General features: G+C 42.6%; 1 protein-coding gene across 2 annotated transcripts in view; it reads right to left on the bottom strand.

The window, feature by feature from the left end:
• Positions 1–5,593: 5,593 nt before the first annotated feature.
• The window catches only part of ZMYND12 (zinc finger MYND-type containing 12), a 34,807-nt gene continuing 21,222 nt past the window's right edge, over positions 5,594–19,178 (bottom strand). The window contains exons 4-8 of one of the 2 annotated variants that reach the window (XM_059883541.1): positions 15,456–15,625; positions 12,316–12,438; positions 9,727–9,838; positions 8,040–8,189; positions 5,594–6,002 (exon numbers count right to left, since the gene is read on the bottom strand). In XM_059883541.1, coding sequence (XP_059739524.1) covers positions 5,881–6,002; positions 8,040–8,189; positions 9,727–9,838; positions 12,316–12,438; positions 15,456–15,625 — 677 coding nt within the window. In that variant the 3' untranslated portion in view covers positions 5,594–5,880. The remainder of the gene's footprint in view (positions 6,003–8,039; positions 8,190–9,726; positions 9,839–12,315; positions 12,439–15,455; positions 15,626–19,178) is intronic. The other variant, NM_001191293.2, reaches the window with a different exon arrangement.

The following is a 19,178-nucleotide window of genomic DNA, read 5'->3' as shown; positions in this document are numbered from 1 at the left end:
AGACTACACATGGACATCACCAGATGGCCAACACCGAAATCAGATTGATTATATTCTTTGCAGCCAAAGGTGGAGAAGCTCTATACAGTCAGCAGAAACAAGACCGGGAGCTGACTGTGGCTCAGATCTTGAACTCCTTATTGCCAAATTCAGATTTAAATTCAAGAAAGTGGAGAAAAACACTGGACCATTCAGGTATGACCTAAATCAAATCCCTTACGATTATACAGTGGAAATGAGAAATAGATTTAAGGGACTAGATCTGATAGACAGAGTGCCTGATGAACTATGGATGGAGGTTCATGACATTGTACAGGAGGCAGTGATCAAGACCATCCCCAAGAAAAAGAAATGCAAAAAAGCAAAATGGCTGTCTGGGGAGGCCTTACAAATAGCAGTGAAAAGAAGAGAAGTGAAAAGCAAAGGAGAAAAGGAAAGATATACCCGTCTGAATGCAGAGTTCCAAAGAAAAGCAAGGAGAGATAAGAAAGCCTTCCTCAGCGATCAATACAAAGAAATAGAGGAAAACAACAGAATGGGAAAGACTAGAGATCTCTTCAAAAAAATTAGAGATACCAAGGGAAAATTTCATGCAAACATGGGCTCGATAAAGGACAGAAATGGTATGGACCTAACAGAAGCAGAAGATATTAAGAAGAGGTGGCAAGAATACACAGAAGAACTGTACAAAAAAGAGCTTCACGACCAAGATAATCATGATGCTGTGATCACTCACCTAGAGCCAGACATCCTGGAATGTGAATGGAGAAATTTGGAGAACTCAGCAGTGGCCACAGGACTGGAAAATGTCAGTTTTCATTCCAATCCCAAAGAAAGGCAATGCCAAAGAATGCTCAAACTACTGCACAATTGCACTCACCTCACATGCTAATAAAGTAATGCTCAAAATTCTCCAAGCCAGGCTTCAGCAATATGTGAACCATGAACTTCCTGATGTTCAAGTTGGTTTTAGAAAAGGCAGAGGAACCAGAGATCAAATTGCCAACATTTCCTGGATCATCAAAAAAGCAACAGAGTTCCAGAAAAACATCTATTTCTGCTTTATTGACTATGCCAAAGCCTTTGACTGCATGGATCACAATGAACTGTGGAAAATTCTGAAAGAGATGGGAATACCAGACCACCTGATCTGCCTCTTGAGAAATCTATATGCAGGTCAGGAAGCAACAGTTAGAACTGAACATGGAACAACAGACTGGTTCCAAATAGGAAAAGGAGTATGTCAAGGCTGTATATTGTCACCCTGTTTATTTAACTTATATGCAGAGTACATCATGAGAAATGCTGGACTGGAAGAAACACAAGCTGGAATCAGTATTGGGGGGAGAAATATCAATAACCTCAGATGTGTAGATGACATCACCTTTATGGCAGAAAGTGAAGAACTAAGCCTCTTGATGAAAGTGAAAGAGGAGAGTGAAAAGGTTGGCTTAAAGCTCAGCATTCAGAACACTAAGATCATGGCATCTGGTCCCATCACTTCATGGCAAATAGATGGGGAAACAGTAGAAACAGTGGCTGACTTTATATTTTTGGGCTCTGGAATCACTGCAGATGGTGACTGCAGCCATGAAATTAAAAGACGCTTACTCCTTGGAAGGAAACTTATGACCAACCTAGACAGCATATTAAAAAACAGAGACATTACCTTACCAACAAAGGTCTGGATAGTCATGGCTATGGTTTTCCCAGTAGTCGTGTATGGATGCGAGAGTTGGACTATAAAGAAAGCTGAGTGCTGAAGAATTGATGCTTTTGAACTGCGGTGTTGGAGAAGACTCTTGAGAGTTCCTTGGACTGCAAGGAGATCCAACCAGTCCATCCTAAAGGAGATCAGTCCTGAGTGTTCATTGGAAGGACTGATATTGAAGTCAAAACTCCAATACTTTGGCCACCTGATGTGAAGAACTGACTCATTTGAAAAGACCCTGATGTTGGGAAAGATTGAAAGCAGGGGAAGGGGACGACAGAGGATGAGATGGTTGGATGGTATCACCGATTCAATGGACATGAGTTTGAGTAAACTCTGGGTGTTGGTGATGGACAGGGAGGCCTGGCGTGCTGCAGTCTATGGGTCGCAAGAGTTGGACATGACTGAGCAACTGAACTGAAAGTCAAAAACATTCCTGGAGATAAAGAGAATCACTTCAAAATACAAAAAATAAGGATTCAATTCACCAGGAAAATATTTGAATTTGTATTTGCCTAATAATCAAGTCCAAAAATATGTAATGCAAAAATTGATAGAACTGCAGGAAAATCATATTGGAGGGATTTTATATACCTCTCTCAGAAATAAATTAAAAATTCATCAATAAGATACAGAGTTTGAAAATGTGGGGAAAAAATTGATTTAATGGACATATATAGGGCCCAATAACTCCATTCTTTACTAGCACACACAAAACAATTACAAATACATATTAACTATACCCTGGGCCATGAAAGAAAACTTCAAATAATTTCTTAAAGTCAAAATTGTACACAGAATATTTTATGATCTCAATAAAATTAAGTTGGAAAACAACAAAGAGGTAATTAAAGTCACCATCTTTTAGAAATTAAGAATCATACTTCTAAATGGCTCATGAGTCATAAAAAATTAAGATCTATTTAGAGCAAATGATAGTAAAAATACTTTTAATAATATGTGGGATCAATGAAAGCAGTATTTAGAGATAAAATTATAGCTTTAAATGCAAATCTTAGAAAAGCAAAAAGACTGAAAATAAATTACTAGACATGATGCAAAAAAGCAGAACATTATGGGCCATAACCAAAAGGAAAATCAGTCAACAGGAACAGTAAATTGAAGCAATAATTTTATTAATATACGCAGTGGATAAGGATTCTTGAAGAAGAATTCAGGTGTGGAAAGAACAGAAAACAGGGAGGAGGGGAAAGAGGCCAGTGACTATCGTAAAGAAGAGAGCTCGAGTTTAACGAAAGGGATGTTGAAGGACTTCTTTAGAATAAGGACTTTCTAATATTTTCCTTTAAATTATCTGCTGAAGAGCTGTTCATCCTTCTCCTCACTCCCCCAAACTTCATTAAAGATCTCTTTGGAAGCGCTGGCTCATATTTGAGGTGAGAATCAAGAAGGAGTTGCGTCCCTAAAGAGATGAAAAAAAGAGCTACAAGACAAGATGTGGGAGGTGTGAAGGTAACTGAAGGTAAAAATGAAAGCAAGAGACAGGTAGAGAAGTAAGGCCTCTGGGACTTCGCAGTCTTTGAGAATCCTAAGTACACCCCAAGGGGATTTTACAGATCCGAAGGGGCAAGGTAGCCAGCGGACTTATTTTTATTAATATTACATGTGTCTGGGTGAATTAATTTCAGTGAGGAATATAAAACTCTCTGATAGGTCCTTTTTTTGGGGGGGATAGTTAAATTTTTACTGAAGTATTGTTGATTTATAATATTGTGTTAATTTCAGACATACAGCAAAGTGATTCATTTACACAACCATATGTGAGGGAAAATGAGCCATTTCAGGTTGTGTTTATCACCTGGGGAGATGATACAATATACATTTAAAAATTAGGAAACAGAGTGTACGTAAGACTGATCTCTATTAGATATATTTTTATGTCTAGAAAAAATATCCAAAATGTTAGCTATGGCATCTCTCTCTGAGGAGTTCTGAGTGGTTTCTATTTCTTCTTTATATATAACTGTCCGTCATAAGTATGAACACTCCGTAAGTATGTATTTTTTTAAAGTTATGTTGAGGTAACATTTTTTTCTTTTTAAAAAGTTTTTTTTAATTGGAGGATAATTTCTTTGCAACATTGTGTTGGATTGATTCTGCCATACAGCAACACGAATCAGCCATAGGTATACATATGTCCCCTCCCTCTTTAGCCTCCCTCATATCTCCCACCCCCATTCCACCCATCAGAGCTCCCTGTGACATCCAGCAAATTCCCACTGTTTTACTTATGGTAATGTATATGTTTCCATGCTACTCTCTCAACTTGTCCCACCCTCTCCTTCCACCGCTGTGTCCATAAGTCTGTTCTCTGTATCTGCATCTCTATTGCTGCCCTACAAATAGGTTCATTGGTACCATTATTTTAGATTCCATAAATATGCGTTAATACATGATATCTGTTTTTCTGACCTACTTCACTCTGTGTAACAAGCCCTAGGTTCTTTCACCTCATTAGGACAGACTCAAATGTGTTCTTTTCTTGTGGCTGAGTAATATTCCATTGTATATATGTACCACAGCTTCTTTATTCACTCATCTTAAAGCGGACATCTAGGTTGCTTCCAGGTCCTAACTGTTGTAAATAGTGCAGCAGCGAACAATGGGATACATGCCTCTCTTTCAGTCATGGTTTCCTCAGAGTATATGACCAGCAGTGGGACTGTTGAGTCACATGGTAGTTCTAGTCCTGATTTTTAAAGGAATCTCCATATTGTTTTCCATAGCGGCCATATTGGTCCTTCTTTTTTCTAATTTATTTTATTTTTGGCTGCCCTGAGTCTTCATTGCTGCACATGGGCTTTCTCTAATTGCGGCGAGTGGGGGCTACTCTCTGGCTGCAGTGCGCAGTCTTATTGCAGTGGCTTCTCTTGTTGCAGAACGTAGTCTCTAAGGTGGACGGGCTCAGTGGTTGCAGCTCGAAAGCTCTAGAGTGCAGGCTCAGTAATTGGGACACATGGGCCTAGTTGCCCTGTAGCATGGGGAATCTTCCCAGACTAGAGATCAAACCACTGTCCACTGCATTGCAAGGTGGGTTCTTAACCACTGGGCCACCAGGTAAGTCCTTTGACAGGTCCTTGATTTGCATATCCTCTCCCTGGTTTAGATCTATCCAGAAAGCCAAGAGCTAATGGGCAGGCTCCTTGGTGAGTCTGGAGCAAAAATGACTGTGCTAAATGACCAGAGTCCTCAATGGGACAAGCTGATAGTCAGGGCCATACCTGGGCCATCTTAGAATGTAAGGATGAGGTTGAGTGTGTGGGGGCAGTGAGTGTGTGGGGGCAGGGGGTCACAGAGCTAGTATGTGAGGAAGCTAGGATTTGAACCAGGCATGTCTACTCCAGTGCCTGCACTCTATCCCCGACATCACAGGAGACCTTCCAGAGTACTTCTGCCCTAGAAAGTAGAGATGACTCGCATCCACTTCAAATAATTCTCTGAGGAAAGAGACACCAGCTTGAAAGGGTAATTTAACCCATCTATACTGGAGCTCCTTGAAAGGCCCCATGGGCCTTATCTGCCCAAGACCTACAATTTAGGTCTGCATTTTGCAATTTCCTTTCTATGTGTCACACATCCTTTTTGTTCCTCCATTCCTCCTTTACTGCCTGCTTTTCCATTAAGTGGATCTTTTCTAGTGTGCCATTTTAATTTCTTTGTTGATTTTAACTATTTTTAGAGTAATCTTCTTAGTGATTGCTCTAGGAATCATAATGGGCATTTTAATCACAATCTACTTCAAATTAATGCTAACTTAATTACAGCAGAATAGAGGAACTTTACTCCAATATAGCTCTAATCCCTACCCCTTTCTTTGGCAAAGAGCTATGAAGCATGAATCACTGGGAGACCTCTGAGAAATAGGATAAACTATTTGCAGTTTAATTATGAATACCTTGTTAGTGAACTGACAGCACATTATTCAAAGTTGTACAAAGTCATAATAAACAAGAGTTTTACTGATCTCTGTGCCAAAAGCTCTACATTCCCCCAACATATGCTGTATAACAATAAAAACACAGCTACGAATGCAGTCCCAGGGGAATGGGGTGGGTACTTCAGCAATTCATAGCACCTCACTGCCCCTATGCAAGGCTGAAATATATGAGATGCTCAATCATCCCTGATTGAGCACAGCTCATGGGTCACTAAGTAATGGGTTGAGCTTCCTCAACTGAGATGAGATTTAGTAAGTCTTGAATGGTGTTTTGTTCCTGGACACTCAGCTTCTGTTTTTTGGCTAGATGGAGGGCTCTCAAGGCATATTCCTCTGCCTGAAAGAGAATTGCAGAGACAAAAGGAAATTGTCACAGAAAAGTATTATATTGGAAGCCCCATCTCTGCTCAGCCCCAGAAACACGGGCAAGGATCCTTCAACTTCTCACACCACCCACTGAGCTCTTTGTGAAAACTTGTGAACATATGAACTAGGTCTTCCTAGCTAGCCTCACGTGTGGGATGAGGGTGAGAGAGGTCAGGGAACAGGACAATCTGGATGCTGAATTTCTGAGTTTATAGTGGACAAAGTCTCTTTTCTCCATCTCAGGGCCCTTTGAACCAACACTGAGAGGCATAGAGGTGAGAGGTGCCACCAGTAAATTGCCATCTGGGGAGTCCGGGTGGCCCAGAGTCTTGATTTAGACAGAAGTTTCACAGGACATCTTGAGACAGACTCCAGCTCATCTTTCCTTCCTTGCTACCTTCCCTTCTTTCCTCCCTCTCTGCCTTTCTTTCCCCTTTCCCTCCTTTCTTTCAATAAACATTTATTGAATGGCTACTGTGTTTCAGAGACTGTGACTATAGGCAGAAATTCCTAACCTTGTGAAATTTACTATATAGCAGGAGAGAGAGGCAATAAACAAGACAAATAAGTAGAATATGATGGTGTCTTAAATAGTGATTCATGCTAAGAGAAAAAACTAAAGCAGGCAGGAGGACAGAAAGCATTAGCGATGGCAATGCTGCTACTGCTGCTGCTGCTAAGTCGCTTCAGTCGTGTCCAATGGGGGTTGTCATTTCAGACAGAGGACAGGGAAAGCCTTATTCAAGAGCAGATAGCTGATTCCAGACCTGAAGGAAGCAAGGTACCAATCTGAGTAGACAGAGGTGGCCCTTTCTTCTAAGAACCTCTTGCAGATCTAACATCCTTAAAATACCTTGGAGGAATGACTTCTTTGAGTAGAAAATGGGACCCTGAAATGCAGAGGTTTTGTCCACAGTAAACCTGGAAATGCAATGAAAATGCTTCTCTGTGCCCTGACCCCGCTCACCTCCATCCCACACGGGGTGGCTGTCCCTCCTTCATGCTCCCGCAGCGCCCCAGGCTTTGTTATCTCTGTTGTAACCCTCTGATCCGGAACTCCTCCAGGCCCTGGTGTACAGTAGGTGCTTAGTAAAAGTTTGCAGACCAATTGGAAAGAATGAAGGAAGGAAGGCAGGAAGGGAACAGGGGAAGGACATCTTAACTTTTCCCATGTCACCTGCACAAAATTGCCTCCTCCAACCAACCCTCTCTCCTCTTTCCTCTTGCCTGCTTTGTTTTTCTTTGTACAGCTTTTCTCTCTGAAACTATATTACACATTTATGTGTTTGTTTATTGTGACTTCCCCTCCTCCAGAAGAGCATAAGTCCCATGGAAATAGGCAACTTGGCTGGTGGTTCACCACTGTACCCTCAGTCTCCAGAACCATCCTTTGCACATGGCAGAAGTTCAATAAATTGTTGAATGAGTGGATCAATCAATAAATCAAGAAACCTGAGATTCGCCACTTACTCTATAAGAAATTTGGCAAATAACGGACCCATTCTGTGCCTCAGTTCCTTACCTGTAAAGTGGGGATGATAAAAGACTTACTTTGTAAGGTTGATATGAGAATGACATGTGATACTTCATGTAAAGTACTTAGGCTAGTGACTGGCTTGTAATAAGCACTCAAAAATGATTACCTTTGGAATTGTTTCTGCCTGGATCCCTCCAGCAGCAGGGAACTCACTATCACTGTGTAGTTAGAGTGACTGCTCCATTTCCCCAAGAACTCCCCAGAGCCCTTCTTTCCTGCAGGCCTCCCAGCACTGCCCAGCCTCAGTTTACCTCTGTGACCCTAGGGTGGTCCCCTTGAAGGAAGAAGGCAATCTTGTTTTCATTGTGCAGTTGGACTTAACACAGGGGAAATGTCATGAGTGTCTGAACTTTTTTGGAGTAAGGGCTTACTCTGAGGACAAAAGCTAGTGCAGCTGGACAAAACAGCTGAATCCAACCAGAGGAATTTCTCCCTCTGTTTTAGACTTGCTGCTTTTCTAGGGGAACTTGCCTTTGAAGAATTCATCATCAGGAAGTAAAGCATGAACAGAATTTTGAGAACAAAGATCGTTTTTTGGGGGGCTTTGTTAGATGTAGATTCTCGAATGTTCAAGATTGAAGTCAGGAGCTGAATAGCTTCTGCTTCCTGGGCTTCATCTGCAATGGAAAGAAAGGGAGAAAAGAGGAAGCAGGCCCTGGGGCAGCGGTGTCTACCCTCAGGGATAAGCACTGAGCAGTTAGGGCACTCGGCCTTCAGGCAGTTCACCAGCTTTGTCCAATGTGCCATCATCAGAGTAAACTGAAAGAAAAAAAAAAACTTCATTCCTACAGGTCCCTGAGTTGCTTAGCTTGCTTTCTTTCAGAGTCCTAGATTTCTCAGGCCCCCCAGTACAGGGAATTTGTCCTGGTGTGATTCCTTGGGTTCAATTCAGTTTCCACTCTACATCAAGAGGAGGGAGACAGGCTTCTGGCAGCCACAGAATCTTAATTCTTCTTCCCCAAATCCAAAGATGCTTAAGCAACAACATTTCCGCTTTCCCCACGTGAGGCTAAGCTAAGAGAAAAAGACAGAAAAGACATACACTATAATGTTAAAGTTGACACTCCTTGGATAGCTATGATTTTCAAGTTTTATGCTTTAACATGAACCACTTTTATAATGAGAGAAAAGTCAATAAAGTTATGAATTTTTTGAAGCTTAGCTCAAAACTTCTCCTCCAAGAAGTCTTCCTTTTTCAAAACCATCCAACTGTCCTCATTTCTTCATTCTGGGACTCACCTTGTAATATAATTTGTACTTGTTGAAGTTCTTTTCTTCCACATAGTTTCTGTCTCACTCACTACACTGTTTGTCTCTTTTGAGCAGAAACTAGATCCTGCATCAATTTTTATGATCTCAGAAGGAATGGTGCTGTGTTCAGTCCTCAGCTCTTTGCTGAGCTGAGGATACAGAGATGACTCAGAATCCACCATGCCACTGAGAAGCTCACAGTCCAGTAAAGGAAGAGGATGAGGCTCCAGAACAAATGAGCAATTGGACTTCTGTGTGGACACTCATGTGTCCTGGGAGGATAACACATAAAAAAAAATGGATGCTGTGCAAAAATCTCAGGGGGTTCTAGCAGGGTTTTCTTTCCTTCCAAATCTGTCCCTCATTAACCCCACTGGAAAGACTGTGTGTGATGCTGTGGTGCTGTGATGTGTTAAGTCACTCCAGTTGTATCTGACTCTGTGCGACCCTATGGACTGTAGCCCACCAGGCTCCTCTGTCCATGGGATTCTCCAGGCAAGAATACTGGAGTGGGTTGCCATGCGTTCCTCCAGGGGATCTTCCTGACTCAGGAATCAAACCCACGTCCCCTGAATTGGCAGGCAGGTCCTTTACCACTAATGCTGCCTGGGGAGCCCATGGGTGCTGCTGCTGCTGCTGCTGCTGCTAAGTCGCTTCAGTCGTGTCCGACTCTGTGCGACCCCAGAGACGGCAGCCCACCGGTAATGCTAGCGACCTGAATTTTTCACAACATTGGCCAAATCTCTTTGATTCCTCTGTCTCAGTTTGCCCATCTGCAAAATAGGGAAGATGGCACGGATGCAGCCCACGACAGGGACAGCTGCTCTCCCTCTGAGGGGCAAAGTCTATGGATCAGAAGAAATGAAGTCACTGCTCTGTTTCCCAGGAAGAATTGCCACTTACCCAAGCCAGTGTCAGTCTCAAATCGTTTGCCCAGTAGATCTATTTGTTGGATGCGAGCCTGTGAGAGGACTTGATAGTGATCGTTCAAATATTTGTTCCAGATCTCAGAGACCTGTTGGGAAAGGAGATGGTAATCAGACAAGCAGGCTGGACTTTAGCCATTGAACCAGCCATTTGAGAGGGCAGAACCTCTGGCCAGGCTTTCTGACCATCTACAGACTCCCCATTTCATTGTGCCTGGAGGCAGGGGGAGCCCTAGGAGCCCAAAGGTGCTTGCCCAAGGTAAGTGTGACAAATGCTGGGCTGCGAAGGGCACATGGCAGGTTGATCTGGGGACAGCCCTGGTGGGGTCTAATTATAACAGCTGCCATGTATGTATGAATACCAAGAGGAGAAAGAGGATGGGATGAACTGGGAGATTAGGATTGACATATACACTACTATGGTGGTTCGCCTGAGCATGCACTCACACATGTTTAAAATAGATAACTAATGAGAACCTGCTATACAGCAGAGGCAACTCTACTCAGTGCTCTGTGGTGACCTAAATGGGAAGTGGCAGCTCTTCCTAGGAAGCAGAGCAGCGACTTCACCTCTTCTGATCCATAGACTTTGCCCCTCAGAGGGAGAGCAGCTGTCCCTGTCATGGGGTGCATCCATGCCATCTTCCCTATTTTGCAGATGTGCAAACTGAGACAAAGAAATCAAAGAGATTTGGCCAGTGTTGTGAAAAATTCAGGTCCCTAGCATCACCCATGAAGGCGATGGCATCCCACTCCAGTACTCTTGCCTGGAAAATCCCATGGACAGAGGAGCCTGGTAGGCTGCAGTCCATGGGGTCGCACAAAGTCGGACACGATTGAAGCGACTTAGCAGCAGCAGCAGCAGCATCCATGGGCTTCCCAGGTGGCGCTAATGGTAAAGAACCCGCCTGCCAATTCAGGAGACATGGTTTTGATTTCTGAGTCAGGGAGATCCCCTGGAGGATGGTGGTTTAGGTGGTGAAGAAATCCGCCTGCCAATGCAGGAGCTGCAGGAGACCCAGGTTCAATCCTTGGGTTGCGAAGATACCCTGGAGGTGGAAAGGGCAACCCACCCCAGTATTCTTGCTGGGATAATCCCATGGATAGAGAAGACTGGTGGGCTATAGTTCATGGCGTTGCAAAGAGTCAGACATGACTCAACACCTGAGCACACATGACTCAACCCACTCACACATGTGTAAAATAGATAACTAATGAGAACCTATGCATAGCAGAAGGAATTCTACTCAGCGCACTGTGGTGACCTAAATGGGCAGGAAATCCAAAAAAAGGGGATATATGTATACATATAGCTGATTCACTTTGCTGTACAGCAGAAACGAACATAATATTGTAAACCAACTATACTCCAATAAAAATTAATTTACAAAATAAGGTTTAAATATATTCTTTAAAAAAATGACTGCCATATGTTGAGCACATACAACTTCCTTTACATCCTCCCAACATCCCAACTGAAGTCTTATTCTTATTACTCCCAATTCATAGATAATTAAACTGAGGCTCAGAAAAGTTAAGATCACACTTGATTCTTGGTAAGAGCTGCTATGTGGCACAGCCAAGGTTTAAATTCAAGTCTGCCTGATTCCAGAGCTCTTTTTTTTTTTCAGCTACATCACAATGCCTTGTCCTCAGAAGTGGGTGTAAAATATGAATAAACAGTCACTGCATGAGAGCCTCGGAGAAGGCGATGGCACCCCGCTCCAGTACTTTTGCCTGGAGAATCCCAGGGATGGGGGAGCCTGGTGGGCTGCCGTCTGTGGGGTCGCACAGAGTCGGACACGACTGAAGCGACTTAGCAGCAGCAGCATGAGAGCCTATACCACATGCAAAAATGGTTATTTGCTAAGTAAGGTGTATATGAACATAACCAACATTTTAATATATTGGAAACAGTTTTAAATCTTTCACAGGTAAAGATGGACATTTTAAAGTGCTTTCATGTTCTTAGATCCCTTCACAGGACCTTCCCACAATCAATTTTGCTTAAAAACCTAATCTCCTCTATCCCACACTTCAACATGACCACCTTAGCTTGCTGCTAGGGATATGACAGTATGTGTGTGTGTGTGTTAGTTGCTCAGTCGTGTTTGACTCTCTGCGACCCCACGGACTGTAGCCTGCCAGGCTTCTCTGTCCATGGGATTCTCCAGGAATACTGGAGTGGATTGCCATTCCCTTCTCCAGAGGATCTTCCCGACCCAGGGATCAAGCCCTGGTCTCCTGCATTGCAGGCAGATTCTTTACCATTTGAGCTCCAGGGAAACCCTATGACAGAGTATATGGCAGTCTGTTTGGAGGGGTTTTGTTCTTATTGACCCATAATTTGTTATTTGCTCACTGCTCTATGAATGCTAAGGACTAAACTATTCTGGTAGACGAGAAACAAAGAAAGAGAAGTGGAATATATCATGTATTAAGCTATGTGACCTTGGGCCAGTCACTTCATTCTGTCTGTGTCTCGAATTTCTCGTGAATGGTCTGACACCAGGTTCAAGATATAAGGCCTAAGTATCAAGGCTTAGCTCCCGTATTCCCAACTCACCTTGGTGTACAATGTGTCTGCCAGGTCCAACTTTTTAAGGCCATTGAAGATATTAGCCAGGTGGAAGTAGCCGCCTGAGGCCCTGATGTGCTCTGTTCCAAATGCACAACTGGCAAAATAAATCTATAGCAGAAGGAAGAAAGAGAGTGCTTGAGTTTTCTTTGTAAATCATATGTCTGATAAAGGACGTGTATCCAGAGTCTATAGAGAATTTTTACAACGCCTCATTTAAAAATGGGCAAAGGATCTGAACAGACATGTCACCAAAAAGATATACCAATGACTAATAAGTACGTGAAATAATGCTCAGTGTGATTAGTCACTGAGGAAATGCAAAATAAAACCCACAATGAGCTACATCTTTACACACACAATAACGGCTCTAATTAAAAAGACAGAAAATCACATATACTGGCAAAGATATGGCAAAAATGGAATCCTCTTGTCCATTGCTGGTGGGAATATAAAATGATGAGGCCTCTGTGGAGGGCAGTTTGCCAGTCCTCAAAAAATTAAACATAGTTTAATCACCATAGTTTGTTGACCTAGCAATTCTATTCTTAGCCATATATCCAAGAAAATAAAAACATTCCCTGATAGCTCAGTCGGTAAAGAATCCACCTGCAATGCAGGAGACCCCAATTTGATTCCTGGGTCGAGAGATCCACTGGAGAAGGGATAGGCTACCCACTCCAGTATTCTTGGGCTTCCCTTGTGGCTCAGCTGGTAAAGAATCCATCTGCAATGTGGGAGACCTGGGCTTGATCCCTGGGTTGGGAAGATCCCCTGGAGAAGGGAAAGGCTACCCACTCCAGTATTTTGGCCTGGAGAATTCCAGGGACTGTATAGTCCATGGGGTTGCAAAGAGTCAGACACAACTGAGCGACTTTCACTTTCTTCACACAAAGACTTATATACAAATGCTCATGATCAGTATTATTTATAATAGGCAAAAGATGGAAACAACCCCAATGTCCATCAACTGGTGAAGGGTAATTGTGGTATATCTACATGAGAGTCAACTACAAGATAAATGAAGTGTTGATATATACACAGCAACATGGGTGAAGCTCAAAATAACTATGCTAAGTGAAAGAAGTTAGATGCAAAAGGTCACATATCATTGTTTATATTAAATGTGTATGCTGCTGCTGCTGCTGCTGCTGCTAAGTCGCTTCAGTCGTGTTCCGACTCTGTGCGACCCCAGAGACGGCTAAATATGTATATTAAAGGTAAATCTAGAGGGATAGGAGGGGCATGAGAAATGGTTGCAAATGGACATGAGGGCTCTCTTTAAGGGTGAACACTGGATTATGTTGATGGTTACACAACTTTATAAGTTTATTAAGAAATCATTGAATTGTACACTTAATTGTACATACCATTGAATTTTATGGTATGTATCAATAATTTGGTTTTTTTTTTTTAAACTTAGGCTGAGGAATCTGAGCTTGATCTAATGCTAGCTGTGTGGTCCAGCTCAAGACAGAATGTGCTTCTGCTTGATTTGTTGGAGGTTGTAGAGTATAGAGAGGAAACACAAATGAAGAAGTGCATGAGTCAAGCTCCTAGGTGGAAGTAGATGGTACCCTTACAAGTATCCCTGAGGACGGTTTAATAAAAGGTTTACCTCCAGAGACGTGGAAGGGGTAAGGAACCAATGAGAGTTAGTCAAGCACTGGGGACTGTGCTATTGAGACTGTTACAGTAAGAGACTGGTACGGTCCAAACTCCTGAGAAAACCAGGGGAGAAAGCAGGGCTACCAGGGCCAGAAAGAGAGCTGCAGATGAAGGCTACCTGATGGGAGCTGTGGCTACGAGGAGCACTTCCTTTGCCAGAAGTGCACTGGTGCAGAAAGGCAGCAGAGAGTAAATACCTCACCCTCTGTCTCCTCAGAACCTCCTCTGCCATGCCTCTCACTCCCCAGACGCAACTGAGGCCAGAGAGCAGTGAAGTCCAGGTTCTACAGTCCATAAAGGTCAGCCTTCCAGGGCTGAGTAGAGCAAAGAATGGATCTGGGGTAAGGGGATATGGAGAATAACCAACATAGCAAGGTTTCCAGCAAATTTAGGGACATCGTTCAGTGGCAGGCAACCAGAGGGAAGGCTGCCCAATGGAGAGGCTCAAGAAAGACTCAGCCTTCATTGAGACTGCAGTCTCACCCCAACCTCATCCAGATTTCAGGCTCAGGAACTCCTCTCTGGTAATATTGTCCCATGTGCTGTGCTGTGCTGTGCTAAGTTGCTTCAGTCATGTCCAACTCTTTGTGACCCTATGGACTGTAGTTCACCACACTCCTGTGTCCATGGGATTCTCCAGGCAAGAATACTAGAATGGCTTGCCACGCCCTCCTCCAGGGGATCTTCCTGACCCAGGGATTGAATTCGTGTCTCTTACGTCTCCTGCATTGGCAGGTGGGTTCTTTACCACTAGTGCCACCGGGGAAGTCCCGATATGGTCCAATATTGAAATCCTAATAGAAACCTTTGGAAGAACAGCTCAATCATCACCCTCATCATCCTGTCTAAACCGTACAGAGTTCTATAGTTTACAAATCACCTTCACACAACGTCAGGTCATTTAAATGTAATTACCACACTCTGAAGAAAAGATGTTGATGTTACTTATAAAAATAATAGCCAAAGTACTGCACAAAGTACTGCAAAATAATAGCCAAAAATAATAAGACAGCCAAATGACCTGCTGTCTTATTCATCTCTGCAATTTCTTTGTGTTTGGACCCAATGAGGCAGAGACTAGTTTATGGTTTCTGTCTTATAGATGATGAATGACGTGAAATAATTTATCCAAGTCTATGTGCCTGGTGAAAAGACACCACTAGAATGAGAAGGAAAGCCCATAAAGCATCTTAATCAGGATGCTCTTCTGCCTCCCTTCATCATCCTCAGGGCAACTGAGGGTTGGGAAGTGATGTGATGTGGGCAAGGATGTACAGACAAAAAGTAGAAAGTTCTGAACTCAGGTTGTTAGAATTGTGTTCTTGCTAATAGTCCACCAAACAAATAGTTGGAAACAGAAAGTTTCAGAGAAACGCTCAGTAAAAAGAAAACAGCAATAAACAACAACCAAACAGAGGTGTTCGCAGATACATTCAGGTGTCGTAATTTAGCTTGTTTACATCATTGGCCAGATGATAGCGGGCTTCCTCGTAGTTTTCCTTAGCCATGTAGAGAAGTCCCAGGTTCCGATGCAGTAAGGAGTGGATGGCATAACTACATTCGGTTGATTTGAGGACTGTCCACTGAGCTTGGGATAGATATTCCTCAGCCTGGACGACCCGGCCCAGACCTGCCCAAAAGAAATAAAGATTGTAATTCATATCCTGGCCAGAGAACACATGTTGAAAGATGAGTCATCACCCATTCACTCATTTACTCATTGACTTAAAATACTGATTGACACAAAAAACCTGTACCTGAATGTTTTTAGCAGCCGATTCATAATAGCCAAAATATAGAATTTAAATGTCCACCAACTGGTGCGTAAATATACAAAATATGGTCTTTCCATATTTGTGAGTGGCATATCATTCAGGCACAAAAGGAATGAAGCACTGATACATACTACAACACAGATGAACCTTGAAAATACTGTACTGAGTGAAAGAAGTCAGAGACAAAAAGCCACATATTGTACGATTCCATTAATGTGAAATTTCTAGAATAGGTAAATTCATAGCGACAGAAAGTGGATTAGTAACTGGCCAGGGACTGTACTCCAATATTTTGGCCACCAGATGTGAAGAGCCGCCTAATTGGAAAAGACCCTGATGCTGGGAAAGATTGAAGGCAGGAGGAGAAGGGGACGACAGAGGATGAGATGATTGGATGGCATCACCCACTCAATGGACGTGAGTGTGAGAAAACTCCAGGAGATAGTGAAGGACAGGGAAGCCTGGCATGCTGCAGTTCATGGGGTCGCAGAGGGTAGGACATGACTGAGCAACTGAACAGCAAAAACAGGGACTGTAGGCATGGGGACTGAGGTGTGACTGCCGATGGTATTGGGTTTCATTTTGGGGTAACAAAAATGTTCCTGCATTAGATGTGATAATGGTTGCACAATCTTGTGAATATACTAAAGCTACAGAATGGTACTTTAGAAGGGTGAATTTTATGGTACATGGACTATATCTCAATTTTAAAATATATGTATATTCATATTCAATACCTTCCATGTGCCTTGTGTGAAGTGATAGGAATTCAAGGATGAAATTTTACAGGGAACGAATGAGTGACATGGAAACAAGAATATTCATTGTTGTTGTTCAGTCGCTCAGTCGTGTCCAACTCTTTGTGACCCCATGGACTGCAGCATGCAAGGCTTCCCTGTCCTTTACCATCTTTCAGAGTTTGCTCAAACTCATGTCCAGTGAGTCAGTGATGCCATCCAACCATCTTCTCCTCTGTTGTCCCCTTCTCCTCCTGCCTTCAGTCTTTCCCAGCATCAGGGTCTTTTCTAATGAGTCAGCTCTTCACATCAGGTGGCCAAAGTTTTGGAGCTTCAGCTTCAGCATCAGTCCTTCCAATGAATATTCAGGACTGATTTCCTTTAGGATTGACTGGTTTGATCTCCTTGCAGTCCAAGGGACTCTCGAGAGTCTTCTCCAACACCACACACAGTTCAAAAGCAAAAATTCTTCAATGCTCAGCCTTCTTTATGGTCCAACTCTCACATTCATACATGACTACTGGAAAAACCATAGCTTTGACCAAGCAGACCTTTGTTGGCAAGGCAATGCCTCTGCTTTTTAATATGCTGTCTAGGTTGGTCACAGCTTTTCTTCCAAGGAGCAAGCATCTTCTAATTTCATGGCTGCAGTCACCATCTGAAGTGATTTTGGAGCCCAGGAAAATAAAGTCTGTCACTGTTTCCATTGTTCCCCTTTGTATTTGCCATGAAGTGATGGGACCAGATGCCATGATCTTAGTGTTTTAAATGTTGAGTTTTAAGCCAGCTTTTTCACTCTCTTCTTTCACCTTTGTCAAGAGGCTCTTTAGTTCTTCGTTTTCTGCCATAAGGGTGATGTCATCTGCATATATGAGGTTATTTCTCCCAGAAATCTTTATTCTAGCTTGTGTTTCATCTAGCCTGGCATTTCACATGATGTACTCTGCTTATAAGTTAAATAAGCAGGGTGCCATAATCTAGCCTTGACATACTATTTTCCCAATTTGGAATCAGTCCATTGTTCAATGACCAGTTCTAACTGTTGCTTCTTGACCTGCATACAAGTTTCTTAGGAGGCAGGTAAGGTGGTCTGGTATTCTCATCTTTTTTAACAATTTTGCACAGTTCTTTCTGATCCACACAGTCAAATGCTTTAGCATAATGAAGCAGAAATAGATGTTTTTCTGGAATTCTCTTGGTTTTTCTATGATCCAGTGGGTGTTGGCAGTTTGATTTCTGGTTCCTCTGCCTTTTCTAAATCCAGCTTGAACTTCTGGAAGTTCTTGTTCACGTACTGTCAAAGCCTCGCTTGGAGAATTTTGAGCATTACTTTGCTAGTTGTAAGATGAGTGAAATTTTGTGGTAGTTTGAACATTCTTTGGCACTGCCTTTCTTTGGGGTTAGAATGAAAACTGACCTTTTCCAGTCCTGTAGCCACTGCTGAGTTTTCCAAATTTGCTGACATATTGAGTGCATCACTTCAACAGCATCATTTTTTAGGATTTGAAATAGCTCAGCTGGAATTCCATCACCACTACTAGGTTTGCTCATAGTGTAAATAAGTACATTATTATATTTGTAATATATACTAGTATATTCATAATATCTGTAGTATATTCCTAATATAGTATAAATGCAATCATAGTAACATTATAAGGTTTTCAAGTAGAACAAAATTGTTTAGTCACTAAGTTGTGTCTGACTCTTTTTTGACCCCATGGACTATAGCCCACCAGTCTTCTAGGTCCATGAAATTTCCCAGGCAAGAATACCATAGTGGGTTGCCATTTCCTTCTCCAGAGGATCTTTCCAACCCAGCGATCAAACACACATCTCTTGCATCCCCTGCATTGGCAGATGGATTCTTTACCACTGAGCCACCAGGGAAGTGTTTAATTCTATGGGTAGGGTAGAGGGGGACAATGGAGTGGAGAGAGGCATGGTCAGCGCTTTGGACTGAATGTTTGTGTCTCCTCAAAATTCATATATTGGAGCTCTAATCCCCAGTGAGATGGTAATTGGAAGTTGAGCCTCTGGGAGTTAATTCGATTATGAGGGTAGAGCCCTCATAAATGGGATTAGTGCGCTTACAAGAAGAGACATGAGAGAGATGATCTCGCTTTTGGCCTTGTGAAGATACACCAAGAGAAGGCAGCTGTCAGCAAGTTAGGAATTGGATTCTTACCAGATGCCAGCTAGGCTGGCACCTTGATCTTGAACTTGTAGCCTCTAGAACCGTGAGAAATAAATGTTTGTTTAAGTCATCCAGTCTATGGTATTTTTTATACCAACCAAGCTAAGATAGAAAAGTCTAAGCTAGGCTTGGAAGATGATTATGTTTTCCAGATAAAGAAAAGAGGGCATCCCAGGCAGAATGAACACATACGCAAAGCCTAGAGATATGAAGTAGTATGCTGTGTTTAGAGAATTATACGTTTTTCTGTGAAGCCAGAGCACAGAGTATAAGGGATCGAGTGGCAGGGAATGAGTAAAGAGGCAGGCAGGGCACAGATCATGGAGGGCTTAGTAAGTCATGCCAAGGAGCTTGCTGCATGGGGATAAAAATTAGAGAAATTTCAGAAAGGGAGAAAGAACTGGATTTAGATTTAGAAGAATCCTCTGGAACTGTGTGGAGGAGAGATCAGAGGGGAAGAGGAAGAGTAAAACACTC

This window comes from Bos taurus, chromosome 3, assembly GCF_002263795.3.
Source record: "Bos taurus isolate L1 Dominette 01449 registration number 42190680 breed Hereford chromosome 3, ARS-UCD2.0, whole genome shotgun sequence".
In the NCBI taxonomy this organism is placed as follows: Eukaryota; Metazoa; Chordata; class Mammalia; order Artiodactyla; family Bovidae; genus Bos; species Bos taurus.
This window is presented reverse-complemented; position numbering and strand designations above follow the sequence as displayed.